The sequence below is a fragment of the Zosterops lateralis genome (assembly GCF_965231275.1).
Source record: "Zosterops lateralis genome assembly, chromosome: 3".
Classification (NCBI taxonomy): domain Eukaryota; kingdom Metazoa; phylum Chordata; class Aves; order Passeriformes; family Zosteropidae; genus Zosterops; species Zosterops lateralis.
The window spans coordinates 1,340,261-1,363,329 of NC_139764.1; the positions used below are offsets into that span (position 1 = coordinate 1,340,261).

The 23,069-nt window shown below is 42.7% G+C and overlaps 1 protein-coding gene across 1 annotated transcript in view; it reads left to right on the top strand.

The window, feature by feature from the left end:
* Positions 1-23,069, top strand: part of EML6 (EMAP like 6) — a gene marked incomplete at its 5' end in the record, with an annotated part of 91,382 nt that overhangs the window by 62,004 nt on the left and 6,309 nt on the right. The window contains 16 exons of the mRNA XM_083856913.1: positions 982-1,123; positions 2,193-2,345; positions 2,576-2,707; positions 3,554-3,642; positions 4,121-4,297; positions 4,376-4,577; positions 4,783-4,909; positions 14,156-14,234; positions 15,223-15,352; positions 16,594-16,692; positions 18,232-18,405; positions 19,086-19,294; positions 19,722-19,879; positions 20,481-20,595; positions 21,053-21,241; positions 22,312-22,484. Coding sequence (XP_083713039.1) covers positions 982-1,123; positions 2,193-2,345; positions 2,576-2,707; positions 3,554-3,642; positions 4,121-4,297; positions 4,376-4,577; positions 4,783-4,909; positions 14,156-14,234; positions 15,223-15,352; positions 16,594-16,692; positions 18,232-18,405; positions 19,086-19,294; positions 19,722-19,879; positions 20,481-20,595; positions 21,053-21,241; positions 22,312-22,484 — 2,348 coding nt within the window. The remainder of the gene's footprint in view (positions 1-981; positions 1,124-2,192; positions 2,346-2,575; positions 2,708-3,553; positions 3,643-4,120; positions 4,298-4,375; positions 4,578-4,782; positions 4,910-14,155; positions 14,235-15,222; positions 15,353-16,593; positions 16,693-18,231; positions 18,406-19,085; positions 19,295-19,721; positions 19,880-20,480; positions 20,596-21,052; positions 21,242-22,311; positions 22,485-23,069) is intronic.

Genomic DNA, 23,069 nt, shown 5'->3' on the forward strand with positions numbered 1-23,069 from the left:
GATGTAGTTCTCTTGGAGTAGAGATGGTCCTTGTAGAGAAAAAGGTCCAGTGATGGCGAGATGAGTCCAGTCTTCCTTCAGGAATCCAGTGGAAAACCAGTATCTGGTGTCCCTGTGTCTCAGTTTTTATCTGGATAGGAATGGTTTGGGCTCCCCCCACTGGGTGGAGCATCTCACAGTGGGATGATGTCATGTGTCATGTCACTGGTGAGCCTTAAGGGCCCATTACCAGAAGGTGTCCCCATGGAAGAGATAAGGAATAATCCCCCACCTGGTTTTAACAGCTGGCCCATTATCAGAAAAGCAGCCATTCCCTTCCTATCTGGAGTTACAAGAGATAAGGAAAACACCTCCCCAAGTGGTTTCAACAGATGGAACAGAATAAGCTTTTTTTTTGGTTACATAACCCAAGACACTGCCTTACTATCCAAGATGTGTGAGGTTGTGTTTTATAAAACATTGAACTCATTCACTAATGCAGACTGCGAGCAGCAAGAAATTATTTAACCTTAATATGCAGTGCTAGCAAACTGTGTGCAAACTGAAGGAAAGCTGGAAGAAAGCAGGAAGAGTGATTAACAAGTTGGAAAACTGAGAATCTGAGGCAAGATTAAAACAAAGTTTTATGTGTATTTTGGACAAACAAGGATCTAAATTAGAACATAAACTTTAAGGATTAGCCAATATTAGGATTTCAGGATAAAGTCCTGTTTAGGGTGTAATTGTTCCCTATTCAGCTCAAGTTTGGAAAGGAGCATGTTGGAAGAACAGGAATTACAACCGGCTGTAGTGTGGAGCATTTTACACGTTTGTCAGAGGAGGCAGAGCAGAATTTCAGGTCTTGGAATGTGGAAAGCTTTGGAGGGAGGAGATAGTGAAGGCTTTACTGCTTGGGACTTGCAAAATGAGGCAGGGCAAGGTTAGAACCTATTACACAGCCTCAGAGCATTATTCCCTCTTGTGTGGAATGCTTTTCTCCAGGGCCACATGGAAGGAGAACTGTGGGGCTTGGCAGCTCATCCTCTCCTGCCTGTGTGTGCCACTGTGAGCGACGACAAGACCCTGCGCATCTGGGAGCTCTCGTCACAGCATCGCATGCTGGCAGTGAGGAAGCTCAAAAAAGGTATCTCTGCCTTGGCCAGGCCCTGGGGCAGCCATGGATCCCCTGCTTCTGTAACAGCTTCCCTCTCTGCTCTCAGGGCACATCATGGGCATTAATTGGGTAGGCAAAGGGACACAGTCATTAAGAAATTGGGAGCACAGGAAATAAATCGTTTTTGGTATGTGTCAAGTCAGTGCAAAGGGCGGGAAGAAAAAGGACTGTAATCTATTGTAATGAATAATAGTAAAATGAACTTCAGTCTCTTTTCCCCTAATTTCAAGGGGAATGAGTTGACCTCAGAATCACTTTCTTCTCCCTTAGAATACTTAAGGCCAGTACATTGCTGACATAAAAGAATTTTCTTAAAAAGACAAAAGTACAATTTCCTGCGTGTCGAGCACCATCATCTTTTGCTGTCAATTATGAGCTTTACCTGTTAAAGCGGCTTCTCTAAAATTAACACTTTTCCTGCCCTCTCCTCTGTATAAAATCAGATAAGCCATGTTGAAATGCTGCCTTCTCAAAATGACTCTTATTTTATTAACTCATTGATATCCTTCAGGAAATTTTAGATTGTTCATTTTCATTGGCAGCTTTGGAGCACAGGAACCCTTAACTTGCTGGGGGAAAACAGTTAAATGGTTTGGAGAGGTGAACTTGGGGATGAATGAGGATAGCGGTAGGAGAGAGTGATCAGGAATAATGCTGAGGCAGAGTTACATTGCCCTTAAGGAGTCTTTGAATTTTCCATCTGGATTTCCTTTCTGTATGTGTTTTGGGTGGTTTTTTTTTTTTTTTTTTTTTTTTTTTTTTTAAATTTTATTTTATTTCTGTCATTGATGTGTTTAGAATGTAGCTGGAAGGTGGTATTTGCACATAAACCTGTTTCAAAAGAGATTAAATCATTGTTGCTAACTCCCTCTAACAAAGCATCAGTCATAGCCCTCTGTAACATATCTATTTCAAGCGATAACAAATCTGCTTTAAAATTACATACTAGATGTGAAAGCCTTTCAGTTGCAGTTCAGTGATGGTTTTCTCTGTCCCAGCTTTTAAACTTTGACAGACTCGTTTCCATGTGCTTCCGCAGGCGGGCGCTGCTGTGCCTTTTCTCCCGATGGGAAAGCCCTGGCGGTGGGGCTGAACGACGGCAGTTTCCTGGTGGTGAACGCTGACACCGTGGAGGACATGGTGTCTTTTCACCACAGGAAGGAGATGATCTCGGATATAAAGTTTTCACGAGGTACAACCAGATGATAAGGTGGAAGGAGGAGTGTTTATCTTGCGGTTTGTTTCTCTGGTCTAGACAAGATTGAATGTTGCAAAGGAAGACTGGCTTTGTGTGTGCTGCATGTGGCTGTGTGCTGCACTAAAACACCCCTGTGCCTGGTGAATTCACTACAGTGGTGAAAGTCACATCAGTATCAGTGAGAAGATTTACCCTTTAATAACCTCAGTGTCTCCTCCTTACAGAATCAGGAAAGTACCTGGCTGTGGCTTCCCACGATAACTTTGTAGATATTTACAATGTCCTTACCAGCAAAAGAGTTGGCATTTGCAAAGGTGCCTCCAGCTACATCACCCACATCGACTGGGACTCCAGAGGTAAAGTGTTGGCCAGAGACACAGACTGGAAATGCCCATAAAATGGAGTATCAGGAAACTGTTCCCCTCCAGTTGAGATCAACCACTGATGCAAATGCTTTTTCCCTGTGGAGCACTGTATGGATCCAGTGCAATTACATTTGTTGGTATTCAATTTCCTTTCCTTGCTGAACTCTGCATGGCAATCCCTGCAAGAAGCTAGAAGTCTGATGGTCCTAACTAATTAACTCCAGCAGGATCCATAATGAGCTCATGCCAGTGAGCCTTCCCATAGCAGATGTGATCTGTGTGGGACCACCTGTGTGCCTGAGCCCTGTCCCTGCTGTGTGCCAGCCCCAAAATGTGGTGTGAGCCAGTGGCAGCAGCAGCACACAGCATCTCCACGGGCACAGCAAACTTCCCGTGCCAGGATAGCTCAGAGTAGAGCTGGCTCTGCCAGTGGGGCAGTGCAGAAGGGATAGGAGCTGGCAAAGGTTCCACTTTTGGCAAAGCTGCATTGTAAAATCATTAGGAAAATTAATAGCACATGCATTTATTTTTGAGTTCCATTAGCTTGATGATGAAACACAAGCAAAATATTCCCTATCAGCAGAAACTGATTTGCTGTGCAATAGCAACTTCTTAAGGATATTGGATGGTATTTAAGATAGTACTTATGCATTGAGTCAGAGTGTAAGACCCTTACAAGTGTGATATTAAGCATCTGTGTTACTTTGGCTATGAATAAATCTCTAGAAGATAATTTCTTGATTTACCCTCAGAAATCTCTTCACTCATTCAAAAGAAAGTTCTTAATAGTCACAATGATTAATAAGATTCATAACAAACTCCTTTTTTTGTATCCAGGAAAATTATTGCAAGTCAATTCTGGTGCCAAAGAACAACTATTTTTTGAAGCACCGAGAGGGAAAAGACATATTATAAGAATTGCCGAGGTATGAATTGTGTGCTGGATTATTTTTACTGTGAAAATTAATTTTAAGAATTGTCTTCAAATGGTGTATTTTTTTCCTTTTATAATGCTATATTTACAATTATTAGAATTATTTAGTAATTCCATAGTGTCTTTCCTAGCATTTGTAAAAGGCTGACTGTGCAGGTTTCTGCTTGTGTCTCTAAACTTAGTATTGTTTATTTATTAGCAACCATTTGCCATAATCCCCTTCTCAAGGTCACCTGTTTTCTGTGTAACCAGTTGCATACAGACTATAAACCACCTTCAAACAGCAGGACCTGGCTTTTCGTGAAGCTAATTATTTGTGATGTGTAATTCTGCTACAAAATTGCCAATGTTTAGCACCTCAGAAAATCTTAAAAATTAATGTTAAACATAGAAAACTATGCACACGAAACTAGTGTGCGTTTGGTATGTTTAAAGTAAGAAGCCTTCTTTTGGGGGAATTTTGCTTGCAGATAGAGAAGATTGAATGGGACACCTGGACATGTGTGCTTGGCCCTACCTGTGAGGGAATCTGGCCAATGCACAGCGATGTCACCGTTGTCAACGCAGCCAGTCTCACAAAGGACAGAACCCTCCTGGCCACAGGAGATGACTTTGGGTTTGTGAAGCTCTTTTCCTACCCAGTGAAGGTAAGAAGCGTGTTTATTTCAGTGGTTAGAAAGGAAAAGAAGGAAGGCAGTGTTCCTGGGAGATTCTCTGTGCTGCAGGGCCAACATGCCAAGTTCAAGAAGTACGTGGGGCACAGTGCCCAGGTGACCAATGTGCAGTGGCTGCACAACGACTCCGTGCTCCTCACCGTTGGCGGTGCCGACACTGCGCTCATGATCTGGACCAGGGAGTTCCTGGGCATCCAGGAGAGCAAGCTGGTGGACAGCGAAGAGTCAGACACAGATGCAGAAGAAGATGGAGGTAAAGAGGATTTAATTCAATCTCCCTAGCCTGAATCAGAGATTCACGCAGGGGTTTAACTTGAAGCTTTGCTCTGCTAAATTTCAGTGTAAGGAGAGCTTGGCAGGATTTGTTTCTTTCCTTTCATTGGGGCAGATCCTCCTGTTCTCTACTCTCTCACTGTGAAACAAGGGTAGTTTGTTTTAGTCTGTTTTATTTTCCTAAGGTTATGATAGTGATGTTGCAAGAGAAAAAGCAATTGACTACACCACTAAGATCTATGCAGTGAGCATCCGAGAAATGGAAGGCACAAAACCCCACCAGCAGCTGAAGGAAGTTTCAGTGGAAGAGAGGTATGTCCCACAAAGGCTTTTGCTTCCAAGTGAAAGCCCTTTTGCATCTTTTTTCATTCAACTAAAATTAGTCGTTAGAAATAAGACAGGAATTTTAAAATTTGCCAGATGACATTTAAAATGGTGTTCACAGAGTACAACACATTAATGTGATGGAGAAAAGTACATGTATATGACACATCTCTCTCTGAGTGTTATGTTCCCTTCTGCCATTCATATGAGCATTTATATTGTCTCCTAACCAGTGTGTGTCTGCAGCAGAGCACTTGTGATAGTGGTAAGCTTGTAAATATTTTGTGGTTAAGGCTTTGGGTAGTGCTTTTATTAAAGGATTTTCAGTCACTTGTAATTGTGTTAGGTTGTCACTGTTAAAGCTGGAATTTCCCATGGCACATGCAGGCCTTAGGCTAAAATATTCTAAAAAAAATATAAAAAATTAGCTGGGTTGGGAACAGTGTTGGAGAGGAGAGCAAAGAAAAGAGGTAAGAGCTAAGAACAGAGGGTGAGTTCAGTGAAACCAGACTTAAAGGAGAGGGTGATAAAATCTGATGGGACAGAACTAGTAAAGTACATTCCTCCTCAAAATCTGGAGCAGTAAATCCCTACCTGTAAATCCAGCTGGTGACTCAGCCGTGAATCTGTTCTGTCTCTTTTGATAGAATATTTTCTTAGAAATGATCATTCTTTTATCAGGAGTTTCCCTGCTCTTGCCCCTCACTGGGCACTGACACAAAGGGTTAGTGGGTTAACTCACAGAAAGAATTTTAGCTTAGTTGTTCTGTTATTGCAAGAAACAAAATGGAGTTAATAATACTTCCTAATCTCATGTAGGCCTTGGAAAAATAAGTTTCTGTCTTTAAAGCTCTCAAAGAATGCAGTGCTGAACATCTTGAACAGAAAGTAATTAATCATTTTTGCTCAGTAAATGTGCAAAACAGAAGAAATAGGTGTGAAATGTGGGGTATGAGCGATAAGAAGAAAAATGTTGCACCCATTTTTTTTCATCACAATGTTTTAACAATACCATGCAGGAAGAGGATCAGTGATTTTTACAATAAGATATTGGACAATAACCTTCTCTTTTCCTCAATTAAAGAATTTGTTCCTACATTTTTCTACAAACAGGCTTAGTGTATCATCTGGTAAACACAAATGTTTCCAAATTGAGTTTAAAAAAGTAAAATTATTATTTTATTTTGGGTGAATTGCTAAATTGTTACAGAATAATAAGTGGGAGTGGTACAGATGTTTCACACCAGAAACTCTTGTACCCTCCAGCAGTTTTATTCTACTTTGATGATGCAAAAGCAACTGTAGAGTGAGTTTAATTGATGGATTAATCTGGGCATAAAAATGTCTCGTAGTCATGAATTACTGATGATTTCAGCAAGAGCATCAGTGTCTTGTGTGGCTTTTCAGCACCATTTCCAGTCCAGGAGTGAAAATCCCCCTTCAGGTCCCTGGGAAGCTTCTCTTCTCTGCACCCATGGCTGTGTTGTGTGACGGCACAGGCTCTGGAGCATCCCAAGGGAATAACCCACCCCATGTTATACCCCCAAGCTCTGGTCTGAGGAGAGGAAAAAGCAAGATCTTCACATTCTCCTTTCTTTTTTTCTTGTTACTGTCTCTGTGTTATCCACAGTTTTGTACTTCATTTTAATCTAGGTTAAAAACAAACCCTTGTTACTGTCCTTCCCGTCTTTTCTGCTCGAGAGTCACAGCTCTTGTACACATTTTTATCTCCTTGTTAAATTACAGATGCTTCATTACAACCACACTTCTGGTATTTGGAATTTGCTGTTTTGATCAATCTGACAACAAATCTTGTAATTTTCATACGTCACTTGTTAAGCAAAGATAAATTCACTTTCCTTTCTTCAAGATATTAATATAAAAACTGAGAATTTATAGTGAAATAATCAGAAGTTGCAACTTAATGGCAAAAATGTCAGCAAAACTGCTTTCTGAGGATTTAGTGATTGGATCGGGCCTTAAGCTGTGAAAGATGCTGGAGTTTGGGTGCAGTAAGAGAGGATTAATGTCTTAGCAACTGCAGGACTGCAATTCCTAGTCACAGTGGGACAGTATGGGCAGAATTCCTGCAGAATCTTGGTAATCCCAGTTGTGAGTGCCTCAGGCTAAAGCTGACTTCTGTCAGAAGCTGCATGAAATATGAGGGAAGCTTTGTAGGTGTGCCAAATTCTATCTTTTCAGAGAACACCAAAGAATGTAGCAGCTGGAAAAGGGTTTGTCTGCTCATAACACTCCTGAAATCCCTGGGTTGATTTTCTTTGCACCTCCAAGGGTCGGAAGTAACAATTGATTAGTCCAGGTGAAATAGAAAGTCTGCAAGTACTCAGCTGTCTGTGCTGAGGGAAATCCTAAATGATCAGGAAATCTAAGGCCCAAGTCAGCAAGTCTTGAGGCTATGGAGTCTTGAAATCTCTGTGGACAGGGCTGAGTGAAGAAGCAACAAGAAATATTGAAGGCAGCTCTCAAAGCTTTAGATTTTTTTGCCAAAAGCACAGCCAAAGTAGCTCTCCCAGCCCCTCCAGGTTTGAAGAAGGAAATGTGTTCCATTCTCTTTCAGGCAGGTATGTGGGGTAACCAGGTAGGCTTTTGAGGAAGAAGTTTTTCAGGAGGAAGTATTCCAGATCTTTCCCTTTGTGATTGTGCCATATGTCTGTCTGAAGAGCCCATTGATTGTGCACTTAATGGCTTTTGTGCACTGAATACTCTGGCATTGGCAACTTACTGTCACTTACTGTCCACGTATTGAAAACTATGGGACAAGCTGGAAGGCTGCTTTGAACAGAAACTGGGAGTAAATCCCAAGGCCTGAAAAACTGCTGGCCCACTTCACTCCAACATGTAATGAGGGTCTTGGAGTGTCCTCCTTGCTGTATTTTCATTGTGGCTTTGAGAAAGGAAAAATTGTGAAGGTGTAGTGAGAAGAAATTCATAATTAAGCAAGTTTAAATAAAGGAAAGGAAAAAAAAGAGAAAAAGCAAGTTTGTGATTTAAGAAAGAAGTAGGAATAGCTATGGCTGCTTCTGTGAGCTGCTCCTTGGAGAAAATTACTTGGAGCTCACTGGGGTTTTTTCTTTTAATAGTAATATTTAGAGGGTAAACTGCTGAAGTTACTTTCCAGATTATGTAATCAAATACACTTCAAAGATGCCATGTGGCACCTATGAGACACGTCCATCTGTTTACTCTTTCTGTTTGCTGGAGTAAGCTTGCAGGACCCTATGCTTCTCTAATAGAGGGTGGTGAATCTGAAAACCTCCAGGTACATTATTTCTCTAGAAATAACAATTTATTGTTCAGTTCAGGAGGAGTTTGATCTCAGGAACTGTGATGGGACTCCTGAGAAGATTGCAAGTGTAGGGTTGGGAGCTGAACTGTACAATGATTAGTACAAACTTAGGAAGAATAATAAAGTTTTCCCTTAGAAAAGGAGAGGCCTTCATGAAATTTATTTTTCCTGTCTAACTTGAATGTGATTAAAATAATCATGATTCTGCAAATATCTTGGAGTGTAGAAGTTACATGATAGATTTTACTTGCAGGATTTGAATCAAATCATGCCCTGGTATTTTTGGGGGGATCCACCATTTCCTGTCTTTGTCAGCAGCTACAGCTTTAAGATGGCAAAGTGACGGGAGAGCTGCTGCTGAGGGGACAGTTTTAAAATGTCTTGCAGTTGTATTGGTGCATTTGGTTAAGATAATTAATCAGTTGTTGTTGTCCTGTCCTGTCCTGTCCTGTCCTGTCCTGTCCTGTCCTGTCCTGTCCTCTCCTCTCCTCTCCTCTCCTCTCCTCTCCTCTCCTCTCCTCTCCTCTCCTCTCCTCTCCTCGACAATTGTAAGCTCTGCTGTGTGTCACAGGGGAATTGTGCTCTCTCGGGAAAAGGCTGGTTTTTGAACTGGGACCATTTAAACTGAGAATTGATATGATGAGAAATAAAACAAGCTTGTTGATGACTCTATTTATGTTACTAATCTCAAAGGCAAAGACCAGTTTGCATTTGGCCTCCTACTAACCGCTAACACTCCCCCTGCATCTGCAGCTCTCCAGTAGCTCAATTTGCATGACTCCACATGGACCTGGTGATGGGAACTTCTTCCAAGCAGCTGGAGTGTGTAGAAAACAAAAAGCAGCATTAGCATGTTTGTCTGGTTTTCTGTTTTCTCAGCATCCTGGCTTGTCTTAGTCTCCATGAATTATCCACCTCAGAGCCTGGTCTCCATTGTGGTGTTTGCCTCATGTAATCATATGTCCTGATAAAGATGAAAAGTTAAAAAGTTGAATTTTCTCTCTTCAAATGTTACTCTTTAAATTATTGATTTCTTTAAAACAACATGGGCTAATTTATATAAGCTTCCAAAATAGCCCTCACACACGCCTTTGCACCATGCAGTGAATTATTAGACATATGGTTACGGCCTTGGTTCCTGCACCTTTACACACACACACGTCTGTGGGTGCAGTGCAAAAGCTTTGAGTGTGAATCTGTGTTGTATTTATGTGTAGGTGGGGACTGTTCAAAATGTATCTGGAAAAACATGTCCTTGGGGTGGAGAAAATAACTTTGAGGTTATTCCAGCAGAAAGCCCCTTTCTGAGAATGAGGAGCATCCTTTGGAATATTCACTTTTAATTTCTCAACAGCATTATGTCAAGTTAATGCACCCTTAATGCATTTGGCAGCCTACTCGGTTCATCCCAGTTGTCCCCAAGGCTTGTACACATTGTGACTGGTATTTGTCAGTCCCTGCCATGCAGCTGAACTCAGAGTCAATCTCACTGCTCCCGCAGGTCAGAACAGAGCTCAAAGGTCTTGTCTGTTTGTGTGACACTGGGTGGGGTGGAAGAGAGGGATGCCAACATTGCCACATGTTCCCAACACTTCTGTCTCTAAGCTGAGTGCTCTCTGCACTGAGGGTGATGTGAATACTCAGCTTTTCTGAGGGCTGTTGTGCAGGAGGTAGTCCAGGACTGATGGAAGAAGCCATGTTTCACTTGTGTTGTCATGTACAGTGAGGATCTGCCATACATGATTGGTTCAGTGTTTTTATTTATGCCAATACAGCTTCAAAAGATGCTGGAGCTTATGCAGGGAAAAACAAAAGTGGAAAAGACCCTGTTCCTCCAGTGTGTGAGGGACAATGTGTCTGGAGAGTCCAGAGTGTGTGGGATGGCGTGTCCAGGGTGTCAGGGACAGCAGGTCCTGGTGCAGTAGGGCCAGTCTGTGCTACAGGAGCTGTTTAGGGAAAAACTTCCCAAGGTGTTCAGAACAAAGGCCCTCAGGTTTCCAGTGATTGCCCTTCTTACTAATTGCTGTGGTACTTGTTTCACTGGGCACTGAGCTGGAATGACCTGGGAATGCAGTGACCAGCTGCCCTGACAGGCTGCAACAACAGCTGGCTCCACCATATGTCCTGCAGTACTTTTTAATTTTTATTTATTTTCTTTTTTTAAATTATTTTTTTTATTTTAAAGAGTGCATCAGCATACACGTGAAGTTATAAATATTGTAACCATGTAAAGCTTTGTCAGTCCTTTAAAAACATTATTTACCACTGGTGTTTCTCTATAGTTCTGTTTGAGCTTTGCTTTGATCTGCTATATTTGAGAGTAGGGTATTTTCATGTTGAATCCTATTCTTTTTGTTATCTTATGATAGCTACAAAATGTTAAGAAAAAAGTAACAGCAGGAAAAGTTGTATGTAAAATTCCTATGTATGTTGGGATGGGAAAATCCAAGGGTTTAGAATTTACAAAATCTTTTAAACCCTTCTCTGGGAAGGGATTAAAGCTCAAGGAGTTTTGAGCAGTTTGGGGCCACTTGGGAGTTCCCTCCTGTTACTGGTTAAGGGCACTTTTAAAAGCTGCTTTTTCATTTTTTCTGAAATGAACAGTATATTTTTTAAACCTTGGATTTTTGTTCTGTTGCCAAACTCAACCATATCACTCTTCCCTCTCCTTGAACCTTGCTTTCTCTTCTCAGGAGCAGTCCTGCTCATGTTTGTGTAGATCCAAGTGTGTTCCCTCTCCAATTTGCAGCCATGTAAATCCATGTCTGTCTCCCTTTTGGGCTCAAAGCTTTTCCCTACCTGTTCTGGCTCAGCCTGTCACCTTCTGGGTTGTAGGACACTCCTGTCCATCTGTCCCTGCTCCAGACGTTGTTGCTCCCTTTCACGTGACGCTGTTTCTGGAATTCCCATGCCATTCCCATTGGCCTTGGAGCAGAATGCTTGTGTTCTCCCTGATTCTGCAGTCAGAATCTCCAGCCAGATAGCAATTTTAGCCTGTGCCCTGGAAACAGGAGTTGGTTATATCCTCCTCCCATAGAATTTATCATAAGTTTTTGATCTGCCTTTTCTTTCAATCTTTATTTTCCATCTAAACAGATCTAGCTTTTTTCCCCCTCGTGATTTGGCCCTTTTCTCTAAGATCACATCTCTTTCCTCCCTCAAGGTGCTCCATTCTTCCAAAACCCCATTCCCTCTTCCCCCTAGCCCAGTTCTTGTTGTGTCCATCTGTTGTTCTCCATCCTGGTGCTGCCTGTTCGTTGCACCCCTGATTTGGGCTTCTCTCCCCCTGTGGCTGGAGGGAATGTTCACTCATGTCTTTTCACATTTCTACATGAAGGTGGTGCTGAGGTTTTGTCAGTTTGGATCTGGACTTCTATCTCTGACTGACAACTGTGTGTCCTCATGTGAGAACATCCTGGAGATTGCCATGAGTAACAGAAATCTTCTCTGCTGTATTCACAGTACCCAAAGAACTGAAACCCTCTAATATCTAACTGTGTCTTACCTTTCCCGGAGCTCCTCCATGCCATCACGTAATCTAAGCATGTTTGTTTTAAATTGCTGTAAAGAAACCTTTAATGCTTGTGTTGTGTTTTAACTTGCTTTCCTTTGGAGGCAGGGAATTGTCAAGTAAGTACTGATGGGGAGTCCAGCTGAGGCCTGGATTGCTGGGAATGTGCCATGCAGGTTGCACAGGTCCAACAGGGCAAAGGGATGTCGTTTGCTACAGTGCAAATTTCTTGTCTTGGCAGTGTCATCTTCTGTATGAAAACAAACTAGGTGTAGTCACAGGCTTGTTAAAAGTGAAATTACTTCTTAAAATGTTTCAAATGTGCTGCTTTCCGTTTTGTTTTATGAAGATGGTGATGAGGCAGTTGAATGCACACGCGTGCATATATACATGGCTATGTATATATGAATGCACACAACATCTGTGTTTGTGTGTGCTGTGAGTAGGTATGTATAAAAGTATCCGTGTGTGTCTCCAAATTAAGCCTCATGTTTACAATCTGGTGACTGTCAAGCATGTCGCAGTGGTAGTGTTCTCTTGCTTTCATGAAGTATTTTGGCTTGCTCTTGTCATAAACTTTAATATTCCTAGATAAAGAAATGTGGAAATTATCTTGTTTGAAATAACACTAAAACAGAAAAAAGCATACAAGAAAACAATTATTTTCCTAAGTGCCAGCTCAGAGGCCCTCATAAATCTGGGCTGAGATGAAATAATGAATTAATTACTTTTAAAGACAATTAAGTTTTGTAATAACTTCCTCTGCCTCTTCCCTGACGGTGACAACACCACTGCTTGGTCCTGCTCCACCCAGGGTCACCCCAGGGGACTCAATTGACTGCTTTCTGAGGAAATAACGGTACTTGTTCCCTGAGCACAAGGCAGGACAGGCTGTCCTGGCAGTGACTTGGCCTCCCCACAGCAATTGTGGGGCTAAATTGCAGCTGAGCTGGGATAGAGAACAATCATCCATTGTGTGCAGTCTCAGCAGCACCTAGGAGATTGTCAACTTCCTACCAGTCTTCTCCCTGTCAGGCTCCTGAAAATAAACCAAGCATGGAATCCTGTTCTGCTCTGGTGCAAAGTGTGCAGGAAGCTTGGATGGATGTAGCTTCCCTTTCCCCTCCATCCTGTGGGATCTTTATCCCTGAGTCTGCCCAGGGATGACGAGTGTGATGTTGCCAGGTCCGTGCGCTCTTTGGTTTCTGTTTTAGTCCTTGCTGGCATGCTTGGATAGCACATGTTGTGCCCCAGGAATGACTGCTACTCTCTCAAAAAGTGCTTGTGCATGAGTCTCGTGCTCAGAAGTGACTCCTAAACTCTATTAAGTTTCTTGCTTGGCTTTATTTGCTGCTTACAAGGGGATCAAGGTAACTCTTTCACTCTCTTCATGTTGCGGGGTCACCTGCTGATGTGCTCGTTGGTCCTTGCTGTGCCTGAGACACAGGTTAGACTGGTTACCCTCAGCTTTGCTCTGTCTCAGAGCTCAGGTGGTCCTGCTGCTCATTCCCACAGGGCTCAGTCCCCACTATGCTCTGCCCACCAAGCCTTTAATACCTTCCATGAAAAATCCAGCTCCAGAAAAAGCAGCTACCTATACACAAAAAGGATTCTATTCTCCTCTAATTAATTTTTTTGTATAATGGGAATTACTGGTAGTTATGGTCTCAGGACAGGAACGAATTACACGGTGTGTGGAATGTAATAGCAAGGTCACATTTTTCTGGAATCATAAGCTCTGGGAATGCTTTCCAAGTGCTCCCCTTAGCTCTGTCCCTTTTTTTCCCAGCAGGATCAACAGCAGCAGCAGAGGTTATCTGGCCTTACAGACCATTTGCACACATCAGATTTTGTCCCAGCCTGTATTCTGCATTTGTCTCTTTAGCTACTTTTAGCAACTGTAATTAACAACAAAAAAGCTTTGCTGGCCTCAGTCTCCCAGATTCCCCTGGATGAATGACTTGTGCATTTAAATGCAACCATTTTTTCTTTAATATGATTTTGAGAAGATTTTATTAAAGCCATGTCAAGATTTTGGGATGGGGTTTCTCAGAAGAGGGAAGGCTGGGCAGAGGTCAACTGCCAGCTGCAGAAATTACTTCAGATCATTTCTGAAAGCACCAATTTACCATAATTTCATATTCAAGGATTTTTCCATGGATTTAAATCATTATGGTTTGGAGTCTTTTGAGTGATGTAAGGTTTGTTGTTCTGCCACTCATCCTCAAAGTCTACATCAATGTTTCCACTCTTTCTATCAAAAAGTGCAGGATTTTAATCAGTTTATTGTACAACTCTGAAAAAAGCTTATACAGGGGGTAACTGTCCATTTGCTGCTCACATATGCTGTGGTTTTGAAGGTTGTATTTTACCTTCAAACATATTGATTGTTTCCTTTTTTAAATGTTCTTTTCAGGCCACCCGTGAGCAGAGCTGCTCCTCAGCCTGAGAAACTGCAAAAGAACAATGTCAACAAAAAAAAGAAACTGGTTGAGGTCAGGATTAATGTCTTCTAAATTTCTTTAAAAGTAACATGCTCTGGGTGAAAACCATCCCTCTTTTGTCTCTGAGTGAAGGGCAGGTACAATCACAGAGTATATGCATTCCCTTGCTCTCTGCTCAATCCCAAGGGAAGTATATCCAGAACTAGCGGTTTGGCCCAGAAAAAATCCTGTGTAGGATCTTGAATGATGGAATCATTGACTTTGGAACTTTCCTTTCTCCCTCAAACCATTTATTTGAATTTCCTCATAATATGCAGAACAAGGAATATTCTGTGACCTTTGTGGACCATTTGCAACACTTGGTCTTTGGCTAATTGGGATTGTTGTCAGTGAGCTGTGATTGTGTTTGGGACAGTTATTAAGTCTGGCTTCAGGGCTCCAAGGCAGCACTAACAACAATCCATTAACCATCCTGGGTTCCTGGAGGAAATTTCCTTGGCAACTGTTCATTGTAAGCTGCAATTACACCTCTGATTAATGTCTTATTTACAGAGTTACTTATAGCCTGCCCTGGCTTCATTTAAGGACTTTAAGGTCAGAATTTGGTGTGTGGAAATTTGGTAGTTTATAATTTTTGAAAACTCTGCAGATAGCTTATTTATAATATCTGATACCCTATATAAATATTAAACTGTGATTGGAAGAGCAATAAAATCAAGCCTGTTCTGTGAGTTGTATCTGTTTGGAATGGAAATTTACAGAACCAGAACATTTATAGCCCCCTGAAAAAATTAAAAAAGAAAATAATATAAGTGCAATGCTTTAGTTGACCAATTAAAGGTGGTTGATAGCCTCTGATGATGTTGTGCTTCAATCAATGAGCAGAGTAAGGATATCTAATTATTGTTTTTTTATTCTGTTGCCTCTACAAGACATTTGTACTTGTGTAATTTAGAATTGTCCTTAAGTGGTCCAGTCTCTAAAATCTCCTCATTTTTTGTTTCATTTCACTCTTGTTCTCTTTGTTTTCCTGAACCAGGAGCTGGCTTTAGACCATGTGTTTGGATACAGAGGATTTGACTGTCGCAACAACCTCCATTACCTGAACGATGGTGCTGACATTATTTTCCATACAGCTGCAGCAGGCATTGTCCAAAACCTCTCCACTGGTAATTCCACTTGAAACAATACTTGGAGATAAAATTGCTTCATAAGGAAAATATTTTTAATTGAAAGTCTGAACATTTTATTATTCCCATGACTTTCCCACATTTTGCATCTGGATAAATAGTACAAACCCATTGTAGGTGGCCTTTGGGGACTCCAGTCCCAGGACAGCCTCTGGCCTGTGGGCTGGGAAATGAGGATGGCCCCATCTGCCCTTTCTGGGCCCATTCCCTTGGGAGGGCTTTGCCTCCACTTCACTTCCCCACTCACTGCCTCAGTTCACTGGGAAACCTGGGCTTTTGTCCTGGTTTAGAGCAAATTGGGGAGAAAACCTCCAAATGGGGTCCCTCCTGAATAGCAAGCTCAAGTGGCCCCTCTCCCAGGTGATTTGGGAAAAGATTTACTTGGAGAAAAGTGGAAAAAACTATTTAACAAGCAAAGTATCCACAAGAATAAAAAATGAATTATATGAAACAACAAAACCTCTTGCTGTTCTATAAAGAGAGAGGGCAAAATTGAGAAAGTCCTTGCCGTGGGTTGTAGCTCAGTTCTCCCAGTCTCTTATCAGTCCCTCTGGCACTGGAAAATGCTGCCCTGGGCCCAAGTGAGCTGCAGGTGTGAGCTCCAGGTGTTTTCTGGGATTTCAGTCCAAAACAGGTTAAAACAGTTCCAAGAAACAGAAGAAGGAAAAAAAAAAAACCAGTCTAGGGAACTTCTCTGCCTCAACTGGCTAAAAAGCACAGGAGATCTCTGTCCTGCTGTCTGTCTGTGCTGCAGGCAACACAGTCCAGGAGCAGGATGGGGAGGAGAGAGAGCAGCTTCTGAAAACAAACTCAGCGCTTCTCTTTCTCCCTGCTTCGCTCTCGGAACCAGCCTTAAAGGCACAGACCATAATAGCTAACATAAACAGAACAGACAACTGGGGATACAAACATCATAAAGTCACCCTAGGACAGCTTTGTATTGGCAGTTCTGGTGGCTGTGGGCTGATCCTTAGGCTGATTTCCTGGATATATAGATAATTTCCCAAATACTGCTTTTGTATCCACCTCTGTGTGTTGATGGTTGTGTCCATAGTGCATTTGGGAAGCGTGCCTAGGCATGAGGGCAGTGCAGCCATGTGCAGCTTTAGTGGCCCCTCATCCCTTGCAGAGCTGCAACAGCCTGCCCAAACAGTCTGTGCTGCTGTGGTGGCTCTTCCCTCAGTCCTGTAGTGACTGAAATCCTACTTGGATGTCATTAGGTAGCCAGAGCTTCTACCTGGAGCACACTGATGACATCCTGTGCCTGACGGTGAACCAGCACCCCAAGTACAAGAATGTGGTGGCCACCAGCCAGATCGGTACGTGACCCCACAGCAAAGCTTCACTCACAGGGCGCTGATTGATTTGGGGCTTTTCTGTGGGGGAATTTTACTTTTTGTTTGATTTGGAAGAAGTAATCAAGCTCCAAGGTTTTCTTACTGTTTAAATTTCATCTCTGACAGTGAGTGATTGGACTTTAGAGTTAATTGTAGTGTAATCATGTTTCAGAAGGCAAGCTTTGATAAATTGCCTAATCATTTCAGTAACCTGATTTATAGAATTCCTTCTTTCCTTCGTGTGTCCAAGGCACTGTTTAGCAGTGAGGATACACTGAGCATCATTTTCTCTGCAGGAATACAGGAGTTGTACAGAAAAGACCAGAAACAGAGAGCTCTCAGCAGAGGTTAGGGCACATACCAGGGGACAGCTGAGAAACCACATTTATTTGTGGGTTTATTATTTACATGGAGAGTCCTGCAGGAGCAAACATTCCGTGAGGAATGCAGGATGAGTTGTCCCAAGCCTTGAGAGGGATCTGGTGCCTCTCAGCCTAATGCTGGAATAATTAACTTTATGGAGGAGAATGAGATCAGAACCGTGACTCAGCCCATTCTGGAAGGAGGATGGAACGTGTAACTTCAAGAGGGGAGTCACTTAACAGGGAGCAAGGAATGGCAGTGATGAACACAGTGACAAACACAAACTCTCTGCTCCCTGTCCTGAGCATGATCACTGCGCCTGGAATGTGGAGGGAGCACCCAAACCTGCATATGGTGCCAGAGCTGTGCAAAATGCTGATTTCTGTGACATGGAAAAGGCTAAAGGTCCTTTTCCTGGGCCTCAGGAGATCAGTGCATCTGAGTTTGATACTTTGTGTAACTAGAGATTTGCTTCACTTTTGAATTTAATAATATTTAAAACCTGCATGCCTTTAACATTTCTTTTAGATACAATTTTTAGAACTTAAAAATACTAAATATTGTTGCAATATTTGTGTATAAAAGCCAATATACCAAAAAAAGTTCAACAATATTCCTGCTTATTTGTTTTGTTGATTTAATCCATATCCATTTCCAAGTTTTTAATTTTGTTTTCCTTTTGGTGCTGATGGTGGCACTTCAGCACGAGCCACATGACTTATTTCACCTATTGTTTTCCCTTGGTGCTTCCTCATTTGCCATTGCTCTCACAATGCAGGTGACATGACAGAATTCCCAGGTAAGGATGATTTGTTTTTGAATTTAGCAGAGTCCTGTACAAGTTTCATGTTGCCTCATTGTATCTGTGTGAACCATGGATACAAGTGAAACATCTGCAGGCAATTTCTTTTGCATGAGGCTCTTCATGAATGTTACATTATTCTTCTAGAATTTGTCTGACTTCATGGACTACAATGATTCCCACTCTGTGTTTTGCGAGCTATTTTGATTTCTCTTTGTTTCCCAGTAGTGCTAATCTTCAAACAAATCCAACCCCCCAACTAATGTCTGTTCAGGTTAAATGTTCTTGAAAAATGCCTGGTTTGCACTGAAGCTTTCCAGAATCAGTTCTCTTTTCCTGCCTCTTTCTGCCCACAGGTACAACCCCCACAATTCATATATGGGATGCCATGAGCAAGCAGACCCTGTCCATGCTGCGCTGCTTCCACACCAAAGGGGTCAATTACGTGAACTTCAGTGCCACTGGCAAACTGCTGGTGTCAGTGGGAGTCGACCCAGAACACACCATCACCGTCTGGAGGTGGCAAGAAGGTAAAAACCGGGGGAAATCTTGTTCCTTCAGCCTAACAGAGCGGAGAACGATGACTGGCTTTGCCTTTCAACTCTTTGGGCTTTTGTGTCCTCATTCTGAGTTAATCCCAGTTAAGCAGTTAAAGATGGCAAAGGGCTGGGAAATATGAACAGGAGGATAAGTTTTAAACACCAATTGTAAGTGGAAATTAAGGAAAGAATGATGCTTAATGTAAAATTACAGGAAATTAAGGAAAAATCATTCCTTTTCTTTCCTAAAGCACTTCAAGTACTACAATGGAGATAGGTCTTTGGGAAGTAATTTCCAGAAAAGAATTATCTTTGGAAATGGCAAAGGGGAAAGGAAAAGTGCCTCAGCTCATTAGTGTGTCCCTGTGCTTTTTTCATCAGATGATAGCAAACATTTCTGTGTTATTTCACTGACTCAGGAGACAGACTGTGCTATGGAGGCCTTAAATCTGCATTTCCTAAATCTATGGGATGCAATGGAATAACCAGGGACTATGGGAGTTGCATCCAAGATGTTTAATACACTAAACAGTATTGGGATTTGCAGCTATCAGCAGCTGCAACACAGATCTCTAATCCAATACCAGCTCAATTTATTTGATAAAACCGTATCAGAACTTAATTTCTCAGGTAAATTCAGCTTTGTTTTTATCCTTTCCTCATTAAATCAGGGGCTAAAGTTGCCAGCAGGGGAGGACACCTGGAAAGGATCTTCGTGGTGGAGTTCCGCCCGGACTCCGACACTCAGTTTGTGTCTGTGGGGGTCAAACACATGAAGTTCTGGACCTTGGCTGGCAGTGCTTTGCTCTACAAGAAAGGAGTCATTGGTTCCATGGAAGATGCCAAAATGCAAACCATGCTCTCTGTTGCCTTCGGAGCAGTGAGTTCAAATTGCCTCTTACAGGATTTTACGTTACCTTTGTAAATTCCTCTGTCAGTTTTCTTTGCTGAAATCCAACCCAGTGCCCGTTAGTGAAATGTGGATTTAAAACCTGTGCACCTTGAGATCCTTCTCTGAATTTCCTGATCACAACTGGATGAAGGTCTTCTATTAAGTTCTGTGCCTATTAACACCTATTGCCCTGCTTTTTTTGCTTCTTTTTTTATTTTTTTTTTTCCCTCTTCACTTTGCTGGTTATTCTTTCTGCTAATGGTATTTGGTAATGGTAATGCTAGTGATACCACCAATGGTGACAATCCAGTGTGGTCATTAAGGACTTTTAAATTTAATTTAAAGAATTTTACTTGAAGCTGAACAAAAATGCCAAGGTGTCTGTTACATCAGAGCTTGCTGCTGTGTGTTGCAGAATAGCCTCACGTTCACTGGTGCCATAAATGGAGATGTCTACGTGTGGAAGGATCATTTTCTGGTCAGGCTGGTGGCCAAGGCTCACACGGGACCAGTGTTCACCATGTACACGACTCTGCGGGACGGGCTCATCGTTACTGGAGGGAAGGAGAGGCCGTAAGACGCAGGATCTTCCTAAAATGCCCAACCTCTGTCTCTCTTGTGTGGTTTTTGTTTTCATTACTTGTCCAGCACCCCAGAGATAAACTGTCGCTGTGCTGTAGCAGTTTCACTCTCAGCTTTGCATAACCTGCCCAGGCGGCTCAGTAAGTGAAGGACTAAAGGAGGATCCTTGAGGGTCACAGTGGCACATGTTATGCTGTACCTCTGTGGGATTGATCCAAACACCTGGATAAGCTCTCATTGCCTGAGCTCCTGCCATAAATAAAGTTTTCTTCATTTGTTAGTTCTGTCAGACTACAGACAGTCTCTCCCAGTGGAGATGCTGCGGGTCTTAGGGATTCCTACAAGGAAAAGATTTGCCAAGAAACAGAGATTTGAGATAAGTGGCAAGAGAACAGTTTGGTTTGTACAAAATTGTGGTGCTGTTTAAAACATGAAGTGTGAAATCATTAATTTGTGTATTATTTGCTTCCCATTGTACCATAACGAGGTGCAGGGTGGGTCAATGTATGGTTTTGTGATTTAAGCAGAAATATACTGGTGGGATTTCCATGTGTAAAGAAGCCATCCAGGTAACGCCAGGCCTCCCTTGCAGCACGAAGGAGGGGGGAGCAGTGAAGCTGTGGGACCAGGAGATGAAGCGGTGCCGAGCCTTCCAGCTGGAGACCGGGCAGCTCATCGAGTGCGTGCGCTCCGTGTGCCGGGGCAAGGTGAGGAGAGGCCGGGGACAGAGGGCAAAGCTCAGCACCTTCCCGGAGCTCCTGTTTGTTCTTTAAAGCCACAAAACCCCCACTGGGAGTTGCCGAGAGACCATGAGTTTTGGTGAAGTGGAACGCAGCAGAAATAACAGAGTGATTGGACTTGCTGCCATCACTCTTGCAGGTGTCTAGATTGTAAATGAGAAGGCAGCAGTGGTGCTACACAGGATGTCCAGCCGAGTGCTCCAGGGATGCTCTCTATTTCATTTTGCCCAGGGATCTGACACATTCCTTGATAACAACACCAGTGAGGAATGTCTTATATTTCCAATCAAGTAGCCATTAACCAATTACAAACTTAATCTGTTTATGCTTTTTCCAAGTATTTGCCAAGGAAGCTCTGGCAGTTTAAACCATGGCAGTTACTATTACACTGACCACCTTTCTCCACTCCTTTGGCTACAAACAGGGAAAAATCTTAGTGGGAACAAAAGATGGAGAAATCCTTGAAGTAGGAGAAAAAAATGCTGCTTCAAACTTGTTAATTGACTGTCACATGGAAGGGGAAATCTGGGGCTTGGCAACTCACCCCTCCAAAGACATATTTATCTCTGCAAGCAATGATGGAACAGCCAGGATCTGGGACCTGTCAGACAAAGTGAGTACCGTGAACATAACAGTGTGTAATTAAAAATGAACATTTTATCCAAGCATCCATTTTTCCAGCTGTGCCTTTGAGGAGCCCTGGAATGAGAGCAGCTTTTGCCTCTGTCCTGAGCAGCTCTTGGTCTTGTTTGGCCCCAGTTCTTTACCTGCTGTTAGCGCAAAGGTGAATCCTTGGTGTGGGAGAGGTGCCGGGCTGTCCCACAGCCAGCACTCCCAGAGGAATGCAGGGATTCACCAGCACACCTGCTCATGGAGTGCCTCTTGTTGGGCATTGCTTATTTTGATCTAAATCTGCAGGCTGGGGGATCAAGGAAGCATTTTATTTCCACATTGCCAGTCTGGGTGATGCAGACTGTGCTGTCACACACTCAGCCCCTACCAGGGGCATCGTTCTGCCTTCCTGGCAGACATGACTCCCTCCTCTTCAGAGCCTTCCTTTGGAATTCAGCATGTTGCCTCAGGGATTTTTCCAAGTCAAATTGACCATTTTTAAAAACAACAAAGCATTTAAAAAAAAAAAACAAAACACTAAAAAGATTTCTGCTCATCTTGGCCAGCATAAACCTTTTTAAAAGCTTGTTACCTGAGCTAACAGGAATAATTTTTATTGAGGAAAATGAATATATTATAAATACAACCAACTAGGTGAAAATCCAAGAGCTTTCTAGGATGTTTCCACATGTCAAACGAAATGGGAAAGTTCTGTGCCAATCAGCAGTTTCAGCAGTTGTTGAGGATGTCAAAATCACCTTTGAAACAAATTAGGAAATAGATTTTTCAGCTCATTCTGCTAAATAGTCCTTTTTCTGGTGTGAAACTGGGTGTCAATCTATGAAATAATGCAAACATGAACCCCCCATCTGAATCACGTATCTATTTTGAAGCCTGCTTAGCAACATACGCCTGGTGGGATGTGAGTCTCGGTGTGACATTTTCAGGTTTATGTTTAGAGGGAAACAGAGACTTTTTTTTTTTTTTTTTTTTTAATGAAGCAAATCTTATACTTTGTGTTTGGAAGCTGTGTGCTGGGGAGGTGTGAGCCTGTTGCGTGTGTCCCCGCAGAAGCTGGTGAACAAGGTGAGCCTGGGGCACCCTGCGTGCTGTGCCGCCTACAGCCCCGACGGCGAGATGGTGGCCATTGGCATGAGGAATGGAGAGTTCATCATCCTGCTGGTCAACAGCCTCAAGGTCTGGGGCAAGAAGCGGGACAGGAAGTCTGCAATCCAGGACATCAGGTAGGAGGTGCTCAAGATACGCAGCCCTGGCTCGAGGAAAGGGCCGTCGAGTCCCAAGTGGATTTGCAGAGGTTTTGTAAGTCCATGTTTGTTGAAAGCTATGTGAGTTGCTGAAAGGCACTGTGGTGGTGCTTAATTCAGTAACAGCCATGCTGCACAGCTGTAATTATGGGAATTAATTTTCCAAATTGCAGTTCCTGTTGCTGAATCCCAGAGGATTAGTGTCATTGTGCTGTGGCTTTATTTGAGTGCAATATAAACATCATTTAACCTCAAACAATATAGAATAGTCACAGAATGGTCTGGGTTGGAAGGGACCTTAAACCTCATCCAGTGCCACCCCCTGCCATGAGCAGGAATACCTTCCACTATCCCAGGTTGCTCCAAGCCCCAGTGTCCAACCTGGTTTTGGACACTTCCAGTGGTGGGGTAGCCACAGCTTCTCTTGGGAACCTGTGTCTGGGCCTCACCACCCTCACAACAAGGCAACAATTTCTTCCCAATATTTTATCTAACCCTGTCTTCTGCCAGAGATACCCTGAGTCTTTCTCTTCTCTTAAGCATCAAGTTTTGGTTTGGGTCCTG